General features: G+C 48.0%; 1 protein-coding gene and 1 pseudogene across 2 annotated transcripts; both read right to left on the bottom strand.

Moving 5' to 3' along the window:
• Window positions 1-8622: 8622 nt before the first annotated feature.
• Window positions 8623-22853, bottom strand: LOC108586565. Its single transcript, XM_031666830.1, has 3 exons — window positions 22823-22853; window positions 21812-22656; window positions 8623-8891 (listed from the first exon to the last, which is right to left on the bottom strand). Exons 1-2 carry the CDS (start codon window positions 22851-22853, stop codon window positions 21851-21853), a joined length of 837 nt encoding a protein of 278 aa, XP_031522690.1. The 3' UTR covers window positions 8623-8891; window positions 21812-21850.
• LOC103885641 lies at window positions 10314-15106 on the bottom strand (annotated as a pseudogene). Its single transcript, XR_004184017.1, has 2 exons — window positions 15099-15106; window positions 10314-11705 (listed from the first exon to the last, which is right to left on the bottom strand). The product of XR_004184017.1 is annotated as a PRA1 family protein 3 pseudogene (transcript).
• Window positions 22854-24776: the final 1923 nt, after the last annotated feature.

Raw genomic sequence — 24776 nt, forward strand, 5'->3', positions numbered from 1 at the left:
GCTACTCTGGAGGCTGAAGCAGGAGAATCACCTGAACCCAAGAGGCAGAGGAAGCAGTGAGCTGAGATCACACCACTCCTCCAGCCTGGGCAACAGAGAAAGACTCCCTCTCAAAAAAAAAAAAATTAGCCAGACATGGTGACATATACGTGTAATCCCAACCACTTGGCGAGACTGAGGCAGGAGAATTGCTTAAACCCAGGAGGCAGCAGTTGCAGTCAGCTGAGATCATGCCATTGCACTCCAGCCTGGGCAACAAGAGCGAAACTCCATCTCAAAAAAAAAAAGAATAGCAGTGAGGTAGAATAAATTTCATACATTTATAGCCAATGCTCTTATATATAAATTGTCCAACTTATATTAAAACAAGGTTTTTAAATATTTATTTATTTATTTATTTATTTTTGAGAAACAGCCCGTCACCCAGGCTGGAGTGCAGTGGTGCAAACATGGCTCACTACAGCCTCTACCTCCTGGGCTCAAACAATCCTCCTGCCTCAACCTCCTGAGTAGGTAGGACCACAGGCATGTGCTACCTTGCCAGATAACTTTTTTATTTTTCTTTTTGTAGCAATGGCGTCTCATTTTGTTGCCCAAGCTGGTCTTGAATTCCTGGACTCAAGGAATCATCCCACCTCAGCCGCCCAGAGAAAGTGCTGGGATTACAGGTGTGAGCCACCATGTCTGGCAATGAAAGAAGGTTTTTTTGTTTGCTTTTGTTTTTGAGACAGTCTCACTCTGTCACCCAGGCTGGAGTACAGTGGTTCAATCTGGCTCACTGCAACCTCTGCCTTCCAGGTTCAAGGAATTCTCGTGCCTCAGCTTCCCAAGTCTAGAGGGATTACAGGTGTGTGCCACCACACCTACTTTTTTTAAATTTTTAGTTGAGATAGGGTTTTGCCACGTTGGCCAGGCTGGTCTGGAACTCCTGACCTCAAGTGACCTGCCTGCCTCAGCCTCCCAAAGTACTGAGATTACAAGCATGAGCCACCACACTCAGACAAAGGTTTTTTAAAATAAAAAGTTCATCATCAGCCCAGGCGAGGTGGCTCATGCCTGTAATCCCACCACTTTGGGAGGCCAAGGCCGGTGGATCACGAGGTCAGGAGTTCGAGACCAGCTTGACCAACATGGTGAAACCCTGTCTCTACTAAAAATACAAAATGTAGCCGGGTGTGGTGGCAGCCGCCTGTAATCCCAGCTACTCAGGAGGCTGACGCAGGAGACTCACTTGAACCTGGGAGGTGGAGGTTGCAGTGAGCAGAGATTGTACCACTGCACCCCAGCCTGGGCCACAGAGCGAGACTCCATCTAAAAAAAACAACAAAAAAAAAATTCACCATCTTGCCTCAGTGGTCTTTATGTCTTGGTATACTTCTTATAGTTTACAGAGCTCTTTGTTAAAGCTGTTAGCCCTTAGGATAGTTGCCCCAAACATTCTTCTCAGTTTGCCTACCTTTTAATTATTTTTGTGGTTTTGTGGTGGTATTTTTTGTTTGTTTTACAGACAATGTCTTGTTCTGTGCCGTGACACAATCATAGCTCACTGCAGCCTTGAACTCCTGGGCCCAAGCCATCCTCCACACTCAGCCTCCTGAGTAGCTGGGGCTACAGGCACTTTCAACCAGGCCTGACTAATTGTTTGTATTGTTTTGTGGTGATGGGGGTCTCACTATGTTGCCCAGGCTAGTCTTTAATTCCTGGCGTCAAGCAATTCTCCCACCTTGGCCTCTCAAAGTACTGGAATTATTCTACGTGTGAGCCATGATGCTCGGCCCTGATTTATGATTGCTTTTTTTTTTAAAGACAGGATCTCACTTTGTCACTCAGGTTGGAGTGCAGGTATGTGATCTTGGCTCACTGCAACTTCCACCTCCCGGGTTCAAGCAATTTTTGTGCCTCAACCTCCCAAATTGCTGGGGTACGCCAGGCGCAGTGGCTCACACTTGTAATCCCAGCACTTTGGGAGGCCGAGGTGGGTGGATCTCTTGATGTCAGGAGTTTGAGACAGTTTGGCCAACATGGTGAAATCCTGTCTCTACTAAAAATACAAAATTAGCCAGGCATGGTGGCGGGTGCCTGTAATCTCAGCTACTTGGGAGGCTGAGGCAGGAGAATCGCTTGAACCCAGGAGGTGGAGGTTGCAGTGAGCAGAGATCCCGCCAGTGTACTCCAGCCTGGGCAACAGAGGGAGACTCCATCTCAAAAAAAGAAGGAAAAAAATACCAAATAGCTGGGATTACAGGCATGCACCATCACACCCGGCTAATTTTTGTATTTTTAGTAGAGATGGGGTTTCACCATGTTGGCCAGGCTGGTCTGGAACTCCAGACCTCAAGTGATCCACCCACCTCAGCCTCCCAAAGTGCTGGAATTACAGGTGTGAGCCACTGCACCCGGCCTATGATTGCTGTTTAATATTTGGACATATAGAATGTTTAAATTTCTTGATGTCAAAGCCATGGATATGTTCCTTTGAGGTTTGTCTTTAAGTTTAGAAAGCCTTTTCCCATCCAGAGATTAAACACATATTTGTTATCTTTGGTATCATTTATAAGACACATTTTGTACAGCTTAGCCTTAATGAGATAGGAATGTGTTTTATTTATTTTCTTCTGCTTTTTTTTTTTTTTTTTTTTGAGATGGAGTCTTGCTCTTTCACCCAGGCTGGAGTGCAGTGGTGTAATCTCGGCTCACTGAAACCTCCACCTCCCGGATCCAAGCAATTTTCCTACCTCAGCCTCCAGAGTAGCTGCGATTATAGGCGTCCGCCATCACGCCCAGCTAATTTTTGTGTTTTTAGTAGAGACGGGATGTCGCCATGTTGACCTCAGGTGATCCACCCACCTCAGCCTCCCAAATTGCTGGGATTATAGGCATGAACCACCTCGCCTGGCCAGGAATGTGTTTTAAAACCAATGATACCAGCTGGGCGTGGTGGCTCACCCTGTAATCCTAGCTCTTTGGGAGGCCATGGTGGGCTGATCACTTGAGGTCAAGCATTCCAGACCCACCTGGCCAACATGGTGAAACACCATCTCTACTAAATTGTCACATCTCATCCTTTGAGCAAAGATCAAGTGTAGTAAAAAAGATAAATTAACCGGGTGTGGTGGCACACACCTGTAATCCCAGCTACACAAGAGCCTGAGGTGGGAGGATGGCTTGAACCCCGGAGGCAGAGGTTGCAGTGAGCCAAGATCACACCACTGCACTCCAGACTAGGTGACAGAGCAAGACTCTGCCTCAAAGAAAAGAAAAGAAATGCAATCATAAATAACATGGCTGGGCGTGGTGGCTCACACGTGTAATGCTAGCACTTTGCGGGCCGAGGCAGGCAGATTGCTTCAGTTGAGGAGTTTGAAGCAAGCCTGGGCAACATGGTCAAAACCCATCTCTACAAAAATACAAAAATTAGCTGGGCACAGTGACAAAGTGAGACCATCTCAAAAAATAATAATAATACAGCCAGGCGCGGTGGCTCACACCTGTAATCCCAGCACTTTGGGAGGCTGAGGCGGGCGGATCACGAGGTCAGGAGATAGAGACCATCCTGGCTAACATGGTGAAACCCCGTCTCTACTAAAATACAAAAAAATTAGCTGGGCATGGTGGCGGGTACCTGTAGTCCCAGCTACTTGGGGGGCAGAGGCAGGAGAATGGCGTGAATCTGGGAGACGGAGCTTTCAGTGAGCCGAGATCGTGCCACTGCACTCCAGCCTGAGCGACAGAGCGAGACTCCATCTCAAAATAATAATAATAATAATAATAATAATACTATGTCGCCCAGGCTGGAGTGCAGTGGCACGATCTTGGCTCACTGCAACCTCCCCCACCCAGGCTCAGGTGATCCTCCTGCCTCAGCCTCCCAACAAGTAGCTGGAACTCTAGGCACATGCCACCACGCCAGGCTAATTTTTGTATTTTTAGTAGAGACAGGTTGACCAGGCTGGTCTGGAACTCCTGAACTCAGGTGATCTGACTGCCTCGGCCTCCCAGAGCGCTGGGATTACAAGCCACCATGCCAGGCCAGAATTTGTTTGTAGTAGTGCAGAAAATAATGGTGGGACTTAAAATTGATGATATTTTAGATTTGATGGAAACTGTTATACTCCAATTATTTTGTGTGATGACATGTTACAGCCATTAAAATTATATTTTCATGGATTTCTTAATAATGTGAAGTAGACGGCACAGTGGCTCACGCCTGTAATCCCAACACTTTGGGAGGCCGAGGTGGGCAGATCACCTGAGGTCAGGAGTTCAAAACCAGCCTGGCCAACATAGTGAAACCCTATTTCTACGAAAAATACAAAAATTAGTCAGGTGTGCTGGCAAGTACCTGTAATCCCAGCTACTTGGGAGGCTGAGGCAAGAGAATCACTTGAACCTGGGAGGCAGAGGTTGCAGTGAGCCAAGATTGTGCCACTGCACTCCAGCCTGGGCAATAGAGCAAGACTCGATCTCAAAAAAAAAAAAAGAGACCTGGTCAACATGGTGAAACCCTGTCTCTACTAAAATACAAAAATTGGCCAGGTGTGGTGGTAGGCGTCTGTAATCCCAGTTACTCAGGAGGCTGAGGCAGGAGAATCACTTGAACCCGGGAGGCAGAGGTTGCAGTGAGCCGAGATCGCACCACTGCACTCCAGCCTAGGTGACAGAGCCAGACTCTGTCTCAAAAAAAAATAAAATGCTTACTGGTATCTCAGCTAATTCCCAAAACAACCCAATGGCAGATGAGTACTATTATTTACCCCATTTTACAAATTTTACAAAGAGAGGTTAGAGTAATTAATTTGCTCCAGGTAGGTGCACAGCTGGTAAACACTGCCATGATTGACCTGCTAGTCGGCTAGGATCCGGAAACCACCGCTCACCATACAGCCCTCAAGAAACAGAACCCCAGGCTGGGCACAGTAGCTCACGCCTGTAATCCCAGCACTTTGGGAGGCCGAGGTGGGCGGATCACGAGGTCAGGAGATCGAGACCATCCTGGCTAACATGGTGATACCCCGTCTCTACTAAAAAGACAAAAAATTAGCCGGGCGTGGTGGGAGGTACCTATAGTCCCAGCTACTCGGGAGGCTGAGGCAGGAGAATGGCGGGATCCCAGAAGGCAGAGCTTGCAGTGAGCCTAGATTTTGCCACTGCACTCCAACCTGGGTGACAGAGCAAGACTCGGTCTCAAAAAAAAAAGCCAGGCGTGGTGGCTACACCTGTAATCCCAGCACTTTGGGAGGCCAAGGCAGGTGGATCACCTGACATCAAGAGTTGGAGACCAGCCTGGCCAACATGGTGAAACTCCATCTCTCCTAAAAAAATACAAAAATTAGCCGGGCATGGTGACACGTGCCTGTAATCCCAGCTACTTGGAGGCTGAGGCAGGAGAATCACTTGAACCTGGGAGGCAGAGGTTGCGGTGAGCCTAGATCACGCCACTGCACTCGAGCCTGGGTGACAGAATGAGACTCTGTCTCAAAACAAAACAAACAGAAAAACAGAACCCTGAGATTTGCAAAAGAAAATATGCAGATGACCAGGCTCACGCCTGTAATCCCAACACTTTGGGAGGCCAAGATCATGGATTACCTGAGGTCAGGAGTTCAAGACCAGTCTGACCAACATAGAGAAACCCTGCCTCTACTAAAAATACAAAAAATTAACCGGCCGTGGTGGCACATGCCTGTAATCTCAGCTACTCGAGAGGCTGAGGCAGGAGAATCGCTTGAACCTAGGAGGTGGCAGTTGTGGTGAGCTGAGATCATGTCATTGCACTCTAGCCTGGGCAACAAGAGCAAAACTCCTCAAAAAAAAAAAAAAAAAAACAGCTGGGCGCAGTGGTTCACTCCCATAATCCCAGCACTTTAGGAGGCTGAGGTGGGCGGATCACCCGAGGTGGGGAGTTCAAGACCAGCCTGACCAATATGGAGAGCCCCCATCTCTACTAAAAATGCAAAATTAGTGGGGCATGGTGGCACATGCCTGTAATCCCAGCTACTCGGGCGGCTGAGGCAAGATAATCGCTTGAACCTGGGAGGCGGAGGTTGCGTTGAACCGAGATCACACAATTGCACTCCAGCCTGGGCAACAAAAGCGAATTTCTGTCTCAAAAAAATAAAGAAAAGAAAATATGCAGATGATCCATAGGCTTGAGAGGTGTCCCTCTGAGTGGTAACCAAAGAAATGCTAATTAAATAAAATAACACAAAGCCTTTGCAACTAATTTTCAAATTAGTGATCCTTTAAACGAGTAATTAAGAGAGCTGGAAAGGATGCAAGGAGATGTCATCGAGGTACATTGTGGTTGGAGTGTAAATTGGTACATCCTCTCGCTTAGGGCTATTTGCAGTATAAACACATACATTTCATTAAAACATTCATTCCATTCCTACTTTTGCACTGATTTAATTACAAGATTGTTCATGGCAGCATGAAATAGGGAAGCTTTAGAAAGCAGCTTAATGTCTAATGAAGTATGGAATAAATTGTAGTATGAGTGCATGGGGGTAGTGGGATGGGGAGGCTATGAGGGGGAAGGAAACAAATCTTAGGTAACACAATGGTTTGTTGCCTTCCAAAGGGCCACAGGACATTAAAAGACATATGTTACAGTATATCTATGTTATTAAAATGTCATGTGGTGGGGAACTAGGAAAAAAGATCTAGAAAGGATCTTTAAGATGGTGATCATGAAAAAAAAGTTGAGAAAAAATGATCTAGGTTCCGTGTGATGGCTCACGCCTATGATCCCAGTACTTTGGGAGGCCAAGGCAGGCACATCACCTGAGGTCAGGAGTTCCAGACCATCCTGGACAACATATTGAGGCCCCATTTCTACAAACATTTAAAAACATGCTGGGCGCGGTGGCTCACGCCTGTAATCCTAGCACTTTGGGAGGCCGAGGCAAGCAAATTACCTGAGATCGGGAGTTCAAGACCAGCCTGGCCAACATGGTGAAACCCCGCCTCTACTAAAAATACAAAAAATTAGCCGGGTGCAGTGGCGCAGGGCCATAATCCCAGCTACTTGGGAGGCTGAGGCAGGAGAACTGCTTGAAGTCAAAAGGCGGACGTTGTGATGAGCCGAGATCGCGCCACTGCACTCGGCTGTGTTTTATGTGTTAGACTCCAGTCTCAAAAAAAATAGTTCTGGTAAGGGGTTAAATATTAGCCAGGCCTGGTGGCACATGCCTGTAGTTCCAGCTACTCAGGAGACTGAGGTGGCAGGATCGCTTGGGCCCAGGAGGTGGAGGATGCACTGAGCTGAGATCGCGCCCCTGAACTCCAACCTAGGCAAAGTGGGGAGACCCTATCTCAAAACAAACGAACTTTACATTTCTGAGTGATAAACAGCATGGGCCGCCTCCGGGACCTGCTCGGGTGGGACACTCCAGGCTGCCCTTAAGAAACGGGCATCTCGGTTGGAGCGAGGGTATGGGGTACCCCCCTCCCCCGCCACGGCCGGGCAGCGCGGGCCGCCCTTCCGGCGGGGATCCCCGCGTCTCTCGGCCTTTCCCGGAGTCCCACTGATGTGTTGAAAGAGACCGCCCTTCGACGCGGAGTCCGGCTCCACAACCACATAAACAAATTGTGGATCCAGACACCACGAGCGGCGGAAACAAAGGCGTCCCCACAGTGTCCCGCCGCCGGCTGAGGAGAAGGTCCGCCCGGCGCGGAGCTGGGGAGGGACCGAGCGCGCCGCCTTCAGGCGGACAACACACGATCCGTTTTGAACTCTCTGGGTGCGGATCTCCCAAGGCTTCCGCCGGGTCACTCACTGTCTTCAGCCAAATCAAATCTTCAAAACCTACTGCCGGCTAATTTTTTTTCTTTTGAGACCGAGTCTCGCTCTTGTTGCCCAGGCTGGAGGACAGCGGCGCGATCTCGCTCACTGCAGCCTCCGCCTCCGGGTTCCGGTGATTCTCCCACCTCAGCTTCCCAAGTAGGTGGGATTACCGCCCCACCACACCCGGCTAATTTTGTGTTTGTTCGTTTGTTTGAGACGGAGTCTCGCTCTGTCGCGCAGGCTGGAGTGCAGTGGCGTGATCCCGGCTCACTGCAAGCTCCGCCTCCCGGGTTCAAGCGATTCTCCTGCCTCAGCCTCCCGAGTAGCTGGGATTACAGGCGCGTGCCACCACACCCGGCTAAGTTTTTGTATTTTTAGTAGAGACGAGGTTTCACCATGTTGACCAGGATGATCTCAATCTCTTGACCTCGTGATCCGCCCGCCTCGGCCTCCCAAAGTGCTGGGATTACAGGCGTGAGCCACCGCGCCCGGTTAAATTTTGTCTTTTTAGTAGAGATGGGGTTTCACCATGTTGGCCAGGCTGGTCTTGAACTCCTGATATCAGGTAATCCGCCCGCCTCAGCCTCCCAAAGTGTTGGGATTACAGGCGGGAGCCACCGCGCCCGGCCTTTTTTTTTTTTTTTTTTTTGTGTGACAGAGTCTTGCTTTGTTGCCCAGGCTGGAGTGCAGTGGCGCAATCCCGGCTCACTGCAGTCTCTGCCTCCAGTGTTCAAGTGATTCTCCCACCTCAGCTTCCCAAGTAACTGGGATTACTGCCCCACCACGCCCAGCTAATTTTTGTATTTTTAGTAGTGACTGGGTTTCACCATGTTGGTCAAGCTGGTTTCGAACTCCTGACCTCGTGATCCGCCCGCATCAGCCTCCCGAAGTGCTGGGATTACAGGTGTGAGCCACCGCGCCCAGCTGGAGTCTTCATAATTTCATTCTCCATTTGGAAGGATGCTTGGCCCACTGCTTACCAGCTCCACATTTGTGTCTTCATTTCATGCATTTGTCCATCCAGTGAATGTTCAAGTACATTCCATTTGCCTTGTCCTGGGATGACCAGAGGAGAAAAGATCCCTTTCCTGGAGAAGCTTCGAATCTAGCAGGGAGATGAAGAAAAATGAGTAATTTTACAATACAGTCCACAGCTACAAGTTTCAGCAAGTGCTATGCACTACAGTGAGAGCCCCTAATTGGGAGCTATTTGAGAGTTGGGGAGAGTTGCAGAGAAAGTGATGCGTAACCTGGGATTTGGCAGGTGATAGGGCCTGGTCAGCCAGAGGGAAGCAGGCTTTGAGGCTAAGAAGCCAAGGGCCTGGAGCAGTAGCCTCCAGGCTGGAGAGGCAGGGAGCAGATTCTACTTGGAGGACAACCACTGAAGGCTCAAGCAGCACAGTGACACAGTCGAATTTTTTTTTTAAGGATGGGGGCTAAGGCAGGTGGATCACTTGAGGCCAAGAGTCCGAAACCAGCCTGGGCAACACAGCAAACCCCATCTCTACAGAAAATACAAAAATTAGTCAGGCATGGTGATATGTGTCTGTGGTCCCAGCTACAGGGAGGTTGAGGCAGAAGGACTGCTTGAGCCTGACAGGAAAAAAAAAAAAAAAAAATTAGCCAGTGGCTCACGCCTGTAATCCCGGCATTTTGGGAGGCTGGGGCCAAGGGATCACTTGAGGCCAGGAGTTCAAGACCAGCCTAAGCAGTGGTAGTGAGCACCTGTAATCTCAGTTATCCGGGAGGCTGAGGCAGGATAATCGCTTGAACCCAGGAGGTAGAGGTTGCAGTGAGCCGAGATCACACCACTGCACTCCAGCTTGGGCGATAAAGTGAGACTCTGTCTCAAACAAACAAACAAACAAAAAGGCCGGGCGTGGTGGCTTACGCCTGTAATCACAGCACTTTGGGAGGCCGAGTCGGGTGGATCATGAGGTCAGAAGATCAAGACCATCCTGGCTAACACGGTGAAATGCCATCTCTACTAAAAATAAAAAAACAAAATTAGCCAGGCATGGTGGTGAGCACCTGTAGTCCCAGCTACTCGGGAGGCTCAGATGGGAGAATTGCTTGAACCCAGGAGGCGGAGGTTGCAGTGAGATGAGATCACGCCACTGCACTCCAGCCTGGGTGACAGGGTGAGACTCCGTCTCAAAAAAAAAACAAGAGAAAGGGAGGAAAAGTAATCGAATGTATGAACTCATGCTATCATAATTTTAATGTCTAGCTGTAAAAGCATATGGTTGTAGCAATAGCTATCTAAAATTTTTATGAGCTACAGTAGCTGTTTTCCATTTTCATTACAATTTTTTAAAGTCTTTGCTTGGTTATCTAAAGATGTTGTTCAAATTTCAAAAGATCTACTATTATCGTCCTCCTTGTGCCCCTAAGGAATTGATAAAATGCACATTCATTTCCTTCTTTCTAAATGTTCCAGTTATAAACTAAAAAATGAAAAAATGGGAAATATTTTCTTGGGCCGTTTTTTTTTTCACAGTAACAACAAAAAGTGTGCAAGATAAACAGAACTCAAGTTTTGTTTTATTTTTCTTTCTGTCTGTTTATTTTTTAACAAGTCTGTCCAGAATACTACAGGTTACATAGTTGTAACCATCTTAAGGAAAATGACATTAAGTTTGCAACAAATACTTGCTGGTGAAAACACATTACTATCATCTCAAAAATTTAACAAAATATCCTAAACAGCTATCTTTAGATTTGTAAATGAAGTATAAACAACTGGCTTAACCAGTTTCCACGGCGCATCAAACAGGTGGCAAAGTGATAGAGATCATCTTTGATTTTTAAAGGAGAATAATAAAAACTAATTTATATCGCACACATTACAATTCTAGGGGATTAGGAACAGGATAACACATGATGTCATCTACTTAAGCAGCCTTTTCATTTACTTGTATTGTCTTGATACTTTACAATGATTTTTTTATTCCTATAACAGTATTGTTGCTGCAAAAGCCATACTTCTTTTATTTATTTATTTATTTTGTATTCCCTTAAAGAAATAGTGTGATCCATTTCCCATTAGATTTCATAAACACACGTGAAACTTCAGACATAATAGGAGGGTGGTGGTTCTTTTTCAGTTTCTGAGGCCTTCTCTCTGAAACATCAGAGCTGATAATAGTTCGGCCTATACATGCATGCTGCCATAGATAATTGGGTGGTACCTGCACCTCCTATTTCAAAAACACAAGCAGAAAGTAGGTCCGGACAAGGGCAAACTGCAACTCAATTTCTGCTACAACCCCATCTCAGGTCAGTTATGTTTCTTCCTTCACTTTGCTGATAGTCAGTGAGTCTATTGAGGCCTTCTTCCTGCTGTTGTAGGACATCCAGGACAATGCCCGTTGGTGTCCTCTTCAAACCTATTACTTCCATTTTATTCTCCAGTGTGTTCCTGAGGTTCCACAGTCTCAACGATGCATGGATAAACATCAACAACCAAGGAAAAGTGATGCCAAACACAAAGACCATGACTCCCCCAAACATGGATATAAGGAAATCGCTGGTGAACATGACCACCATAAGGAACGTCGTGGGGTGGCGCTTCTTCATCCGGCGAAGGATGTCTTTATTGTGGGCTGCTCACACAAACACTGTGAACGCCAGCACCACCACGATTCCTCCCAGGATCATGTTGAAGGGACTCAGAAACCCCACGACGGAAATCATCATGGCAGCCACCACCAGGTAGTTGGTCTGGCAACAGAGCAGGTTGCTCAGCACGTGGTTGTTCCATTTGCAAATGTCCCTGAAGTCCGGCCAGGCAAAGCGATCGGAGCTGGGGAAGAAGTCATCCCAGGTGTGGAGTGGGGTGATATCCTTTTCTTTTCTTTTCTTTTTTTTTTTTTGAGACAGAGAGTTTTGCTCTGTTGTCAGGCTGGGGTGCACTGGTACAATCTCGGCTCATTTCAACCTCCACTTCCCGGATTCAAGTGATTCTCCTGTCTCAGCCTCCTGAGTAGCTGGGATTACAGGTGCCTGCCACCACGCCTGGCTAATTTTTGTGTTAGCAGAGACGGGGTTTCACCATGTTGGCCAGGCTGGTCTCAAACTCCTGACCTCAGGTGATCCGCCTGCCTCGGCCTCCCAAAGTGCTGGCTATGTTTTTATTTCTTAAAATTTTTTTGTGGAGATGGGGGTCTTGCTACATTGCCCAGGCTGGTCAACTCCTGGCCTCAAGTGATCCTCCTGCCTCAGCCTCCCAAAGCACTGGGATTACAGGCATAAGCCACTGCACCTGGCCAAATTTGCATTTCTTTGACACACTATTAACTGCATACTCAATATCCAGTACCTGTTGTATTAATGGAAACTTGATTTTGTTCGTTGGCTTAGCCTAGGTGAGATACCCATGTTTACAACCTCCCTGGCAGCCTGGGGTGCCATGTGGCATAGTTCTAACCAATGAGCTGTAACCAAATGTGTTGGTGCTTCTAGGAAGTCCTTTGCTTTCCTCAGTATATGGAAAAATATAGCTAATGATCCATGTCCTTTTTCTTTTCTTCCTGCTTTGACTGTACATGTGATAGCTGGAGCTAGGGCAGCCTTTCTGCCATCATAAGATGACAAGCATGAGGGAATGGTCAAGGTAAATGACCCTATTTAAGCCACAGTAACTCTCCCACTTGCCGCTGAAAGTGCTCCTGAATGATGAAGCAGGCTGGCTGAGCCATATGATAGTCCTTCGTTTGTCTCTCCTTTCTATAGGGGGAGCTCCCTGGGACAAGGAACCACCTGGCAATTACTCCCACTTCTGTGTTGCAGAATGGATACAGAGTGAGTGCTCATGACCTGAGTCTGGTTTCTATTGCTTATGAGAGAATACCTGAAACTGAAACTAGATATACCTAATTTATAAAGAAAAGAAATTTATGTATTTCAATTAGGAAGTCCAAGGTTGAGAGGCCACATCTGATGAGGACCTTCTTGCTGGCGGGAACTCTGCAGAGTTCAGAGGGCGATGCAGGGCATCACATGGTGAGGGGCTGAATGTGCTCACATGCTTGCTCAGGTCTGTCTTCCTCTTCTTATATAGCCGCCAGTTCTGACCTCTCTTCCTCTTCATATAAAGCGGCCAGTTCTGGCTGGGCTCCATGGCTCACACCTGTCTTCCCAACACTTTGGGAGGCTGAGGTGGGTGGATCACTTGAAGTCAGGAGTTCGACACCAACCTGGCCAACATGGCGAGGCCCTGTCTCTACTAAAACTACAACAATTAGCTGGGCTTGGTGAATGCCTGTAATCCCAGCCACTTGGGAGGCTGAGGCACGAGAATTGTGGAGGTTGCAGTGAGCCAAGATCGTGCCACCACACTCCAGCCTGGGTAACAGAGCAAGGTTGTAAAAAAAAAAAAAAAAAAAAAAAAAGCAGTTAGTTTTCCAGGAATCCATTCACCTGTGGGAATACAGCCCTCATGATCCAATCACCTCTTAACGGCCTCACCTCTCAATACTGTCACCTTGGGGACTGAGTTTCAACATGAACTTTGGCGGGAACCCTATTCAAACCATATTCAAACCATCTTCAAACCCAATTCAAACCCTATTCCTACCCTATTCCAACCATATTCCAACCCTATTCAAACCCTATGCAAACCACATTCAAACCCTCTTGAAATCCTATTCCAACCCTATTCCAACCCTATTCAAACCTTATTCAAACCATATGCAAACCATATTCTAAACCATGTTGAAATCCAATTCAAACCCTATTCCTACCCTATTCCAACCCGATTCAAACCCTATTCAAACCCTCTTGAAACCCTATTCCAACCCTATTCCAACCTTATTCAAACACATGCAAACCATCTTCAAATCCAATTCAAACCCTATTCCTACCCTATTCCAACCCTATTCAAACCTTATTCAAACCACATGCAAAATGTATTCAAACCATCTTCAAGTCCTATTCAAACCATATTCAAGCCCTATGCAAACCATATGGAAACCCTATGCAAAGCATCTTCAAATCCTATTCCAACCCTATTCAAACCAAATGCACACCATCTTCAAACCGTCTTCAAACCCTATTCAAACCCTATTCCAACCATATTCCAACCCTATTCAAACCATATTCAAGCCCTAAGCAAACCACATGCAAACCATATTCAAACTATCTTCAAACGCTATTCCAACCCTATTGTAAACCTTATCCAAACCATCTTCAAACCCTATTCCAACCATATTCCAACCTTATTCAAACCATATTCAAACCCTATGCAAACCCTGTGCAAACCCTATTCAAACCATATTCAAATCATTGCACTCATTAAGTCTGTTTTGAAGGAAAGAGTGATATGATTTAATTCCATATGCAAACTGCTTTTCCCACTGGAGAGTCCAGGATGATTCTTCACTTTTCTAGGGTAGGTGGCTCTTCCTAGTCATTTCTTGAATCAATATTCTCAAACTTGATGGTATTTTTACTCCTTTATTAGGACCAGAAATTCTCACTCTCTGAAGCTGTGCCTCTTAATCTTTTTCACATTATGATCCACCTGGTACATGATACTATTTGTTGTACAACACAGCATTGTAAATGGACAGAGCCTGCTTGCTGCAGAGGTAACCCTTGGGAAGTCTGGCTCCCCTGAATTTTACCTGCTCATCTCTGGGCCAAGGGCATAATATCTCTGCACAGCTAAGAGCCCAGTGGCCACACTAGTCCAGACACTCTGCTCTGCTCTGCACAGAGATGAAAGTTCATCGACTTATCAGTGATGAATATCATGAGTTCTTTAAAATTTATGCCAGTACAGGCCGGGCAAGGTGGCTCATGCCCGTAATCCCAGCACTTTGCGAGGCCAAGGCGGGCAGATCATTTGAGGTCAGGAGTTCAGACCAGCCTAGACAACATGGTGAAACCCCATCTCTACTAAAAATACAAAAATTAGCCAGGCACGGTGGCAGGTGCCTGCAATCCCAGATACTCAGGAGGCTGAGGCAGGAGAATTGCTTGAACCTGGGAAGCCACTGCACTCCAGCCTGGGCAACAGAGTAAGACTCTGTCTCAAAAAAAAAAAAAAAGCCAATATAAAGACAGACACAACTACGTAACAGTTCTAAATGTTTGGCTGCCACCTAGTGATCGAAAATGGATTTGGGTTTCTAATTATCTGGAATTTGACAGTATCCATCCATCCATCCATCCATCTGCCCTTCCACCCACTTATCCACCCTCCTATCCACCCATCCACCCACCCATCATCCACCTACCCACCCATCACCCACCCATCCATCCACCCACACACCCACCCATCCATCCACCCACCCACCAATCCACCCACCTTCCCATTCTTCCATCCATTTATCTTTATCCACTTTTTTTCTTTTTAAACCCTTTGTTTAAAGCTCAGGGGTACATGTGCAGGTTTGTTACATAGGTAAACGTGTGTCATGGGGTGGGGGGGGTTGTTGTACATATTATTTCATCACCCAGATATTAAGCCTAGTACCCATTAGTTGTTTTTCCTGATCCTCTCCCTCCTCCCACCCTCCACCCTTATGTTTATGCATCTTTCTTTTTTCTTTTGAGACGGAGTCTTGCTCTGTCGCCCAGGCTGGAGTGCAGTGGCGCGATCTCGGCTCACTGCAAGCTCCGCCTCCCGGGTTCACACCATTCTCCTGCCTCAGCCTCCGAGTAGCTGGGACTACAGGCGCCGCCACCACGCCCAGCTAATTTTTAGTATTTTTTTTTAAAATGTTTTTTTTTTTTTTTTTTTTTTGGGGGCGGAGGTCCGCTCTGTCACCCAGGCTGGAGTGCAGTGGCCGGATATCTGCTCACTGCAAGCTCCGCCTCCCGGGTTTACGCCATTCTCCTGGCTCAGCCTCCCGAGTAGCTGGGACTACAGGCGCTCGCCACCTCGCCCGGCTAGTTTTTCGTACTTTTTATTAGAGATGGGGTTTCACCGTGTTAGCCAGGATGGTCTCGATCTCCTGACCTCGTGATCCGCCTGCCTCGGCCTCCCAAAGTGTTGGGATTATAGGCGTGAGCCACCGCGCCCGGCCTGTTTATGCATCTTTCAATACATCCATCATCCGTATCCATTCTCCCATCTATCCATCCGTTCTGGCCTACATGCCTTAAGTAATCCGGCCCCTGCCAGTCTTTCTGACCCCGTTTTGTATCATTATCTGTGGATTTAAGTCTCCCATGATTTTTTTCTGTTCCTTAAATGCACCAACTCTGTTCTTCGCATGTGCGAAGAACTGGACTGGTTTTTCTGGACTGATTTTGTCCTAGTCTTGACATGTCTGGCTTTTTATCATCATCATTCATATCCAAGCTCAATTACACTTTTCAGACACACTTTTTCTAGCCATTCTAAAATATGCATCCCTCCCAACCTCAAGTCCCTGTGCCACTTCACACAGTTTTCATTTGTTTGCCGTTCTTATCACTTCCCAGTATTTTCCTGTTGGCGTTTTATTTGGTATTGTCTGCCTCCCCTCCCAGAATGTAGCTAGAAAACTACATTTCCTCTAGAAAGCTTGTCTGTGTTGCTCACAGCTGGATCCCAGTGCTCATAACAAACTGCCCTTAATGTTAGTGACTTTAAACAAAAAAAAATCATTTCATGTTGTGTTAGTCTGTTTTTATGCTGCTGATAAAGACATACCTGAGGCCGGGCGCGGTGGCTCAAGCCTGTAATCCCAGCACTTTGGGAGGCCGAGACGGGCGGATCACGAGGTCAGGAGATCAAGACCATCCGGGCTAACACGGTGAAACCCCGTCTCTACTAAAAATACAAAAAATTAGCCGGGCGTGGTGGCGGGCGCCTGTAGTCCCAGCTACTCCGGAGGCTGAGGCAGGAGAATGGCGTAAACCCGGGAGGCGGAGCTTGCAGTGAGCTGAGATCCGGCCACTGCACTCCAGCCTGGGTGACAGAGCGAGACTCCGTCTCAAAAAAAAAAAAAGACATACCTGAGACTGGGCAATTTACAAAGGAGGAGGTCTCTTGGACTTACAGTTCCACGTGGCTGGGGAGGCCTCACAATCATGGCAGAAGGTTAAAGGTGAGTCTCACACGGTGGCAGACCAGAGAGGAGTGTTTGTGCAGGGAAACTCCCCTTTTTAAAACCATCAGATCTTGATAGTGGGATTTATCAACTATGAAGAGAATAGCACAGGAAAGACAATTACCTCCCACTGGGTCCCTCCTACAACAGGTGGGAGCTCAAGGTGAGAATTGGGTGGGGACACAGCCAAACCATATCACATGTTCACCCTGCACAGCCGCCGTGGCTTAGCACTGTTGCCTCACATCTCTCATTCAGAGACCTGGCTGGCCAAGCCTCCCCCCTCTGCAACTTCCTTCATGCTCCCTGCAGGGGGAAGGGAACAGGGGATAGTGACGTGTCCCCAAAGGCACAAAGTGACCTGGGCTACTTTTTGCTCACGTTTCAGTTGTCAGAGTGGACACATGGCCGTAACTAACTTCAAGGGTGTGGGGAACTGTAGTCCCACCACGTACCTAGAAGAGGAACCAGACCCAGAGGTGACCAAGGCTCATGACTTCCACCTTGGTGAGGCAGCCACACGCAATGAGTGCCCTGAGGGGCTTTGTTTGAAGGGGCAGCTGAGTATAGACTCTCCTGACGCATGAAGGAGCCGGGGTCAGTTCTCCAGTGGTGGTGGGCGGCGTAGGAAAGGATTCACAGAGAAGCTAACATGGCTTGAGCCTGGAAAGAGCAGCGGCTGCTCACCCGCATGGTGGAGCTGGGGCGGGGGCGGGCACTGGGCAGAGGAGCCAGCCAGAGAAAAGACATGGAGCCCTGCAGCTGCGCCAGGACCTGCGCCTGTAGGGAAGGGGTGTGTGTGGCTTTGAGTGACGCAGTAGGTGGTGGCGAATCTGGAAAAATGGTCTGAGTGCAGGTCTTGGAGGGTCCCATGTGGACTTGATTCTTCATAGGTAACAGGGACAGTGTAGCTTGCAAAGTAGGGGAGGGATGTGCTCAGAATTGTGCTTCAGAAATGAGAATCTGGAGGCAGATGGGGTGATCGAGGGCAGGTGAAATCAAGGGCCTGTAGACGGTTGGGAAACTATCCACAGTCATCCGGGTGAGACATGAGGACTGAACGGAGGCAGAAGCAGCAGGGATTTCACAAAGGAGTCGAAGACCACAGATGCTGGAGAAGGGCAGTGGGGAGGCCGTGGCTGTTGGTTGGACAGGGGCTGGGGGAGGGGAATGAAGTATCCGCTGGGCTTGCTGAGCTGGGCATGGGTGAGTTGGGGGGCAGAGGACGCATCCAGGTGGACGCTCAGGCCTGTGAGTACCCCGGGAGTGCAGCTGTGTGTGTCTCCTGCTCCACAGACAACCATGAACGGGTGCTGGTGTACATGTCAGCCCAAGGTAGGAGGAAGGGCTGGGTGGGGCAGGGAGAGAAGGCCCCAGACCTTTCTACCAGAGCCTCTTTCCCCGGAGGAGCACAGGCTGGGCTCTCATTCCTGTCCTCCCTGTCGTTCCTGACTCTGGGTAACCTTGGTGGACCCAGGTGACTGTCTGCTTCTAGGATTCCTGCACAAGAGTGATGCTGCCTCGTGAGCTTGTGGGGACTCTCACATGCTGAGCTTTTTACCTAAAAAAATAGCACATGACTGCATGAGTATATTCTCTCTTTTTTTTTTTAGTTTTTTTTAATTTTTTGAGTTGGAGTATCGCTCTGCCGCCTGGGCTCCAGTGCAGTGGCACAATCTCGGCTCACTGCAAGCTCTGCCTCCCGGCTTCAGGCCATTCTCCTGCCTCAGCTTCCCGAGTAGCTGGGATCACAGGCGCCCGCCACCACGCCCGGCTAACTGTTTTGTACTTTTAGTAGAGATGGACTTTCACCATGTTAGCCAGGACGGTCTCAATCTCCTGACCTCCTGATTTGCCTGCCTCGGCCTCCCAAAGTGCTGGGATCACAGGCGTGAACCACCGCGCCCGGCAACTACATGAGTATATTCTCATTGCAAAAAATCAAAACACGGAAAAGGAAAAGTCCAAGTTTCTGTTCTCCAAACCTCCTTGCCTGCCCCGTCCCCCACCTGCCCAATTCCTTCCCTTCCCTTTCTGGGTATCCATATAGACAGTTTCCTTCGCATTTACTTACAGACACAGACTTATATGACAAGTAGTTTTGTTTTTGGTGTTTCCCTCTTAACATTTTGTCCAGAAAAATGTACAGAAAAGTTGAAAGAATTACAGAATGAACACCCTTATAACCACCTAGGCTTTAGAGTAAATACTTTGCTATACCGCGTTATCAAGCCCCTCCTCACTTACCCACACTTCCTTTCCTCCATCCATCCTTTCACGCTTTCACTTTAGCATGCAGTGAGTTGCACCAGTCTGGAGTCAACGTTGCATAAGGGTTTTTTTGTTTTGTTTTTGTTGTTGTTTTTTGAGATAGGGTCTTGCTCTGTCTCCCAGGATGGAGTGCACTGCCACGCATGATCTTGGCTCACTGCAACCCCTGCCTCCTGGGCTCAAGCATTCTCCCCCCTCAGCCTTCTAAGTAGCTAGGACCACAGGTGCACACCACCACGCTTGGCTAATTTTTTATTGTTTGTAGCGGTGGGGTTTTGCCATGTGGCCCAGGCTGGTCTTGAACTCCGGAGCTCAAGCTATCTGCCCACCCAGGCCTCCCACAGTGCTGGGATTACAGGTGTGAGCCACTGGACCTGGCCTATTTCTTTACTTCAAAACCTCAGAAGATAACTTATCTCGAATAAAAAATTACTAAAATTAAGGATTTCTAATTGGCTGATTCTTTTTGTTTTTAATTTGTGGTAAGAACGTTTAACATGGGGTCTACCCTCTTCACAAATTAAGCGTACAATGCAGTATTATGAACTCCAGGCACAACGTTGCGCAGCAGATCTCTAGAACACGTTCATCTTGCATAGCTGAAACTTTCAACCCACTGAACAGCAACTCCCCACCTCCTCCTCCCCTCAGCCCCTGGAAGCCACCATTGTACTGTCTACTTCTGTGAGTTTGACTGTTTTATTTTAATTAATTAATTAATTAATTTTTTTAGACAGAGTCTCGCTTCGTCGCCCAGGCTGGAGGGCAATGGCTTGATCTCGGCTCACTGCAACCTCCGCCTCCCCGGTTCAAGCAATTCTCCTGCCTCAGCCTCCAAGTAGCTGGGATTACAGGCACCTGCCGCCATGCCCAGCTAGTTTTCACAATATTTTTAGTAGAGACGGGGTTTCACTATGTTGGCCAGGCTGGTTTTGAACTTCTGACATCAAGTGATCTGCCCACCTCGGCCTCCCAAAGTGCTGGGGTTGCAGGCATGAGCCACCACGCCCAGCTGGTTTCTTTTTTTCTTTCTTTCTATTTTTTTTTTTTTTTTGAGAGAGAGTCTCACTCTGTCCCCCAGATTGGAGTGCAGTGGCATGATCTCAGCTCACTGCAACCTCTGCCTCCCAGGTTCAAGTGATTCTCCTGCCTCATCTCTTGAATAGCTGAGATTATAGGCATGCGGCACCACGCCCAGCTAATTTTTGTATTTTTAGTAGCAAGAGACTGGGTTTCACTATATTGGCCAGGCTGATCTCGAACTTCTGACCTCCGCCTCTGCCTCCCAAAGTGCTGGGATTAGAGTCATGAGCCACTGTGCCCAGCCAGCGGTTTCTTTCTAGGTAGATGGTGATATCATCTTCAAATTATGGCAATTTATTCTCACCTTGCAATCCTTATATCTTTTCTTTCCTTTTCTTTCCCTAGGGCATTGACTAGGACAATGTATTTCTGTGTTAAACCATAGGAGATTACTGAGTATTTTTGTGCTAATTAATCATGACCTTAAAAGATTAGTTAATTAAGGATCTTTGCAATTTTCTTTACCAAGTAAAATTTTGATGTAAGGTTTTGGTATATGAAATTCACTAGTTGTGAAAGTTTCTTCCAGTCTTAATTGGCTAAGAGGGAAAAAATCATAAGTAGGTTTTGAATCCTATCAAATTTCTTTCTGAATAGACTGAGATAATTATATGATTTTTTTCTTTTTAATGTGGTAGCTCACGTTAATAGATTTTTTTGATGTTGAAAAATTCTTCCCAGGACTTTGAGAGTCTGAAGCAGGAGGATCACTTGAGTTCAGGAGTTGGAGACCAGCCTGGGTAACATAGTGAGATCTCATTCCTATTAAAATAAAATAAAATATACGTGTGTATATACATATATACAGGCGGGTCACGAGATCAGGAGATCGAGACCATCCTGGCTAACACGGTGAAACCCCGTCTCTACTAAAAACACAAAAAATTAGCCGGGCGTGGTGGCGGGGCCTGTAGTCCCGGCTACTCGGGAGGCTGAGGCAGGAGAATGGCGTGAACCTGGGAGGCGGAGCTTGCAGTGAGCCGAGATCGCGCCACCGCACTCCAGCCTGGGTAACAGAGGGAGACTCCATCTCAAATAAATAAATAAATAAATATGTGAAATGAATTTTAATATATTTAATTCAGTATATCCAAAGTAGTGTCATTTCAACATGTTATCAACATAAACACGAATGAAATATTTCACCTTCTATTTTTGCACTACTTTTTTGTTTGTTTGTTTGTTTGTTTCTGAGACGGAGTCTCGCTCTGTCACCCGGGCTGGAGTGCAGTGGCCCGATCTCAGCTCACTGCAAGCTCCGCCTCCCGGGTTCACGCCATTCTCCTGCCTCAGCCTCCCGAGTAGCTGGGACTACAGGCGCCCGTCACCACGCCCGGCTAGTTTTTTGTATTTTTTAGTAGAGACGGGGTTTCACCGGGTTAGCCAGGATGGTCTCGATCTCCTGACCTCGTGATCCGCCCGTCTCGGCCTCCCAAAGTGCTGGGATTACAGGCTTGAGCCACCGCGCCCGGCCTGCACTACGTTTTTGAAATCTGATATTTTGTATTGATAGCACTTCCTAATTCAGACACGAAATTTTCATAAGAAATACATGATTTGTATTTAGGTTTCATACAATTTACAGTTCAAAAAGTAGATTCACATACGCGAATCGTTTCAAACATACCTCTGGGCCCAGCGCCTCGCCCGGCCTCGCCCGGTGAAGTCAGCCCTGACTGCAGCCTGCGGAGCGCCCGCCCGTGGTCCCCGGAGAGGACGCCTCCGACGCAAGCGCAGAGCCCCGGGGAGGGGCGGGAAGCCGGAGGAGGGCGAGGGGCCCGAGGACGGCGATGGGGGCGAGGCGGGGCGAGAGGGGCGAGGACGGCCGAGGGGGGGCGAGCGCCGGGCCGCCGCAGCCGGAGAGAGCCGCCCCTCCTGAAGGCCGCGGGCAGGTGGAATGAGACCAGCGCGGACAAAGGGCGGGACGCAGAAGACTCCTCAGGAGCGACTTGGGAGCGGAGACCGCCCTGGGGAAGCTCCGCCTCGGATCCGCGTCCACAGACCCGGCGGCCTCAGACCGGGCGCCCGGGGAAGAGGCAGCGGCTGTGAGCACCGCGGTGAGGAAACCAGGCTCCTGCCACGCCCAGGCCTTAAGCCCCGACCCCAGGGCATTCGGGAGCGGGTCTGCGTCCGGGACCAGCACCCTCTGGACGGGAGCGCTGCCTTTCTGGGGTCCTCCAGCTGAAGGATGCGATTTGCAAGAAACCCGCTCTGCAGACCTCGACAGCGGCGGGGAGCCCCAGGCACTTGGCGGGGTGCGGGGACTTTGATGTGGCTCCCGCGCACCCACCCGGCACCGCGTGGATTGCAGGCGCGGGACGAGCTTGAGTGGACGCTGGGTTCGCTGAGCCCCCCAGAGGCTCCTCGCCGTGGGTCCCCTGTGCCGCCTTGGACCCCCCAGAGAAACCTTCCTCCTGTCAGGGGAGGCCAGGCCAGGCGCCAGGCCTGAGTGTGCCCTGGACGGGGATTTCTCTGTGAACAGCCCATCATCCCATCATATCCATATTATCTTAGCCTCGTGTTCTGAAGAAACACGAATGTCATGCACAAGCGTGGATTTTAGCGCGTTTTAAATTGTAATAGGACTAACTCCAAAGGCTGGAACTGAAGCAGGCTCCAGGCAAACTTATTGCCTCACCCCCACGTCCTCCAGGGTAAGCCAGGAGCATAGTTAGTGGTTTTCCACAGGTATTTGCCACTTGTCAGATGGGCTGATCAGGATGTATACGTAATTCCTGGAACCCAGTGAGAGTCAGCTTCCTTTATGGGCATCCTGACAAGATGTGCTCAAGTCAAACACCTTGAAGATCTTTATGGAAACAACTTTTGGTGCTTTATCAAGATGTCATTCAGGGCTCTGAACAGTCCAGTCGTTGAATTGGGCTGTTAGGTGGATGGGTTTACGTAGTTATACAGTGTGCATTTGGTACTTGTCAACAGCGCAAGTAATGATATTGCAAAAATAAAGAAAACCTTCTTTGAAAAAGAAAAGCAGCCCGGCACGATGGCTCGTGCCTGTAATCCCAGCACTTTGGGAGGCCGAGGCAGGCGGATCACGAGGTCAGGAGTTCGAGACCAGCCTGGCCAGCATGGTGAAACCCCGTCTCTACTACAAATACAAAAATTAGCCAGGCATAGTGGCCCGCGTCCAGGCAGGCTATTCTGGAAGGGGATGCTTGGCTCTCCAATGCAGTGTGGCCATTTGGCTATGACTGAAATCAGACCTCTTGTTGTTGGAGATGACTGGAGGATTTTTTTTTTCTTTTTTCGTTTTTTTTCCTGAACGTAAGTAGGTAAGCCATGAAGATCCCAGATTTCATTCAGGGACTCGGAACCAGCAGCAAGGAGCAGGCTGCAGGGAGAAAACAGTTGGCTGTGAAGTACCCCAGACATCCAGCTTGTTCAAAGTAAGTGGCAATGGCTTTGAGATCACAAAAACAGCCCTTTAACATCCAAGTCAGTTAGTAGAAACCCCTAAATACCACGTGGCAAAAAAGATTTGAAATTTACTTAAATACTCAGTTTATTTTCTCAGATGGGACTTTTTTTTTTTTTTTTTTTTTTTTTTTTAGACAGAGTCTCACTCTGTTGCCCAGGCTGGAGTGCAGTGGCGCCATCTTGGCTCACTGCAACCTGTGCCTCCCAGTTCAAGCAATTTTCCTGTCTCAGCCTCCTGAGTAGCTGGGACTACAGGCACGAGCCACCACACCTGGCTATTGTTTGTATTTTTACTAGAAACGGTTTCACCATGTTGGCCAGGCTGGTCTCAAACTCCTGATCTCAAGTGATCTGCCTGCCTCAGCCTCCCGAAGGGCTGGGATTATAGGCATGAGCCACCGTGCCCCGCTGGAACTCAATTTTTAACACATATTTTTAACACTAGCTTTTGTGCTAATAAATTAAATTGATTAATTCTTTAAGAAAACCCCAATTGTGTGTACTGTAACAAGTAAAACTAAGTTGGTTATAATGTGACAAAAATACAAGCAATAATAATAGCAAAATGATCCAATAGGAACCATGCAAAGAGTTTATATTATAACTCATGTCCCCTTTCCTGCAATATTATTAACTTCCATCCCCATTTTCCATATCAAGGAAATTAAGTTTGGAGACACTGAGTGAGTTACCTAAGTCACAGATCTGGTAGGTGGAGAGTTTCTCTCACTTCAGGGACCACAATCTACAGAATAAACTTGCACATTCTACAAAATATTTGTTACCATTGGAAGTAGGTAGGCAAAGTGTTAGTAGCATCAAATTATGGCAGGACTAAAAAGGAAGGGTGGTGGGCTGGTCTTGCTTCTACAGTTTAAGGGGCATCCGTGCACCGAGATGTCTGGCTAAGTGGTCATTGTAACAAATGGCAGAGATCGTGAAAACATCAGGGAGCAGGTGGTGGCCGTTCCAGTTTCCGATCTCAGGAGGAAGGAAGAACTGCCGATGTCTTTACTGTGAATGAAGGAGAGAAACGCTAAAGCGCAGAAATGCTCAGAACCAAAGAGCTGGATCACTCATGCTTCTAGAAAAGACATTAGCATCTTCTCATTGCTTATCTACTGTGCCTGGCACAGCCTTATTTTCTAGCTTTC

This window comes from Papio anubis, chromosome 5 (assembly GCF_008728515.1).
Source record: "Papio anubis isolate 15944 chromosome 5, Panubis1.0, whole genome shotgun sequence".
In the NCBI taxonomy this organism is placed as follows: domain Eukaryota; kingdom Metazoa; phylum Chordata; class Mammalia; order Primates; family Cercopithecidae; genus Papio; species Papio anubis.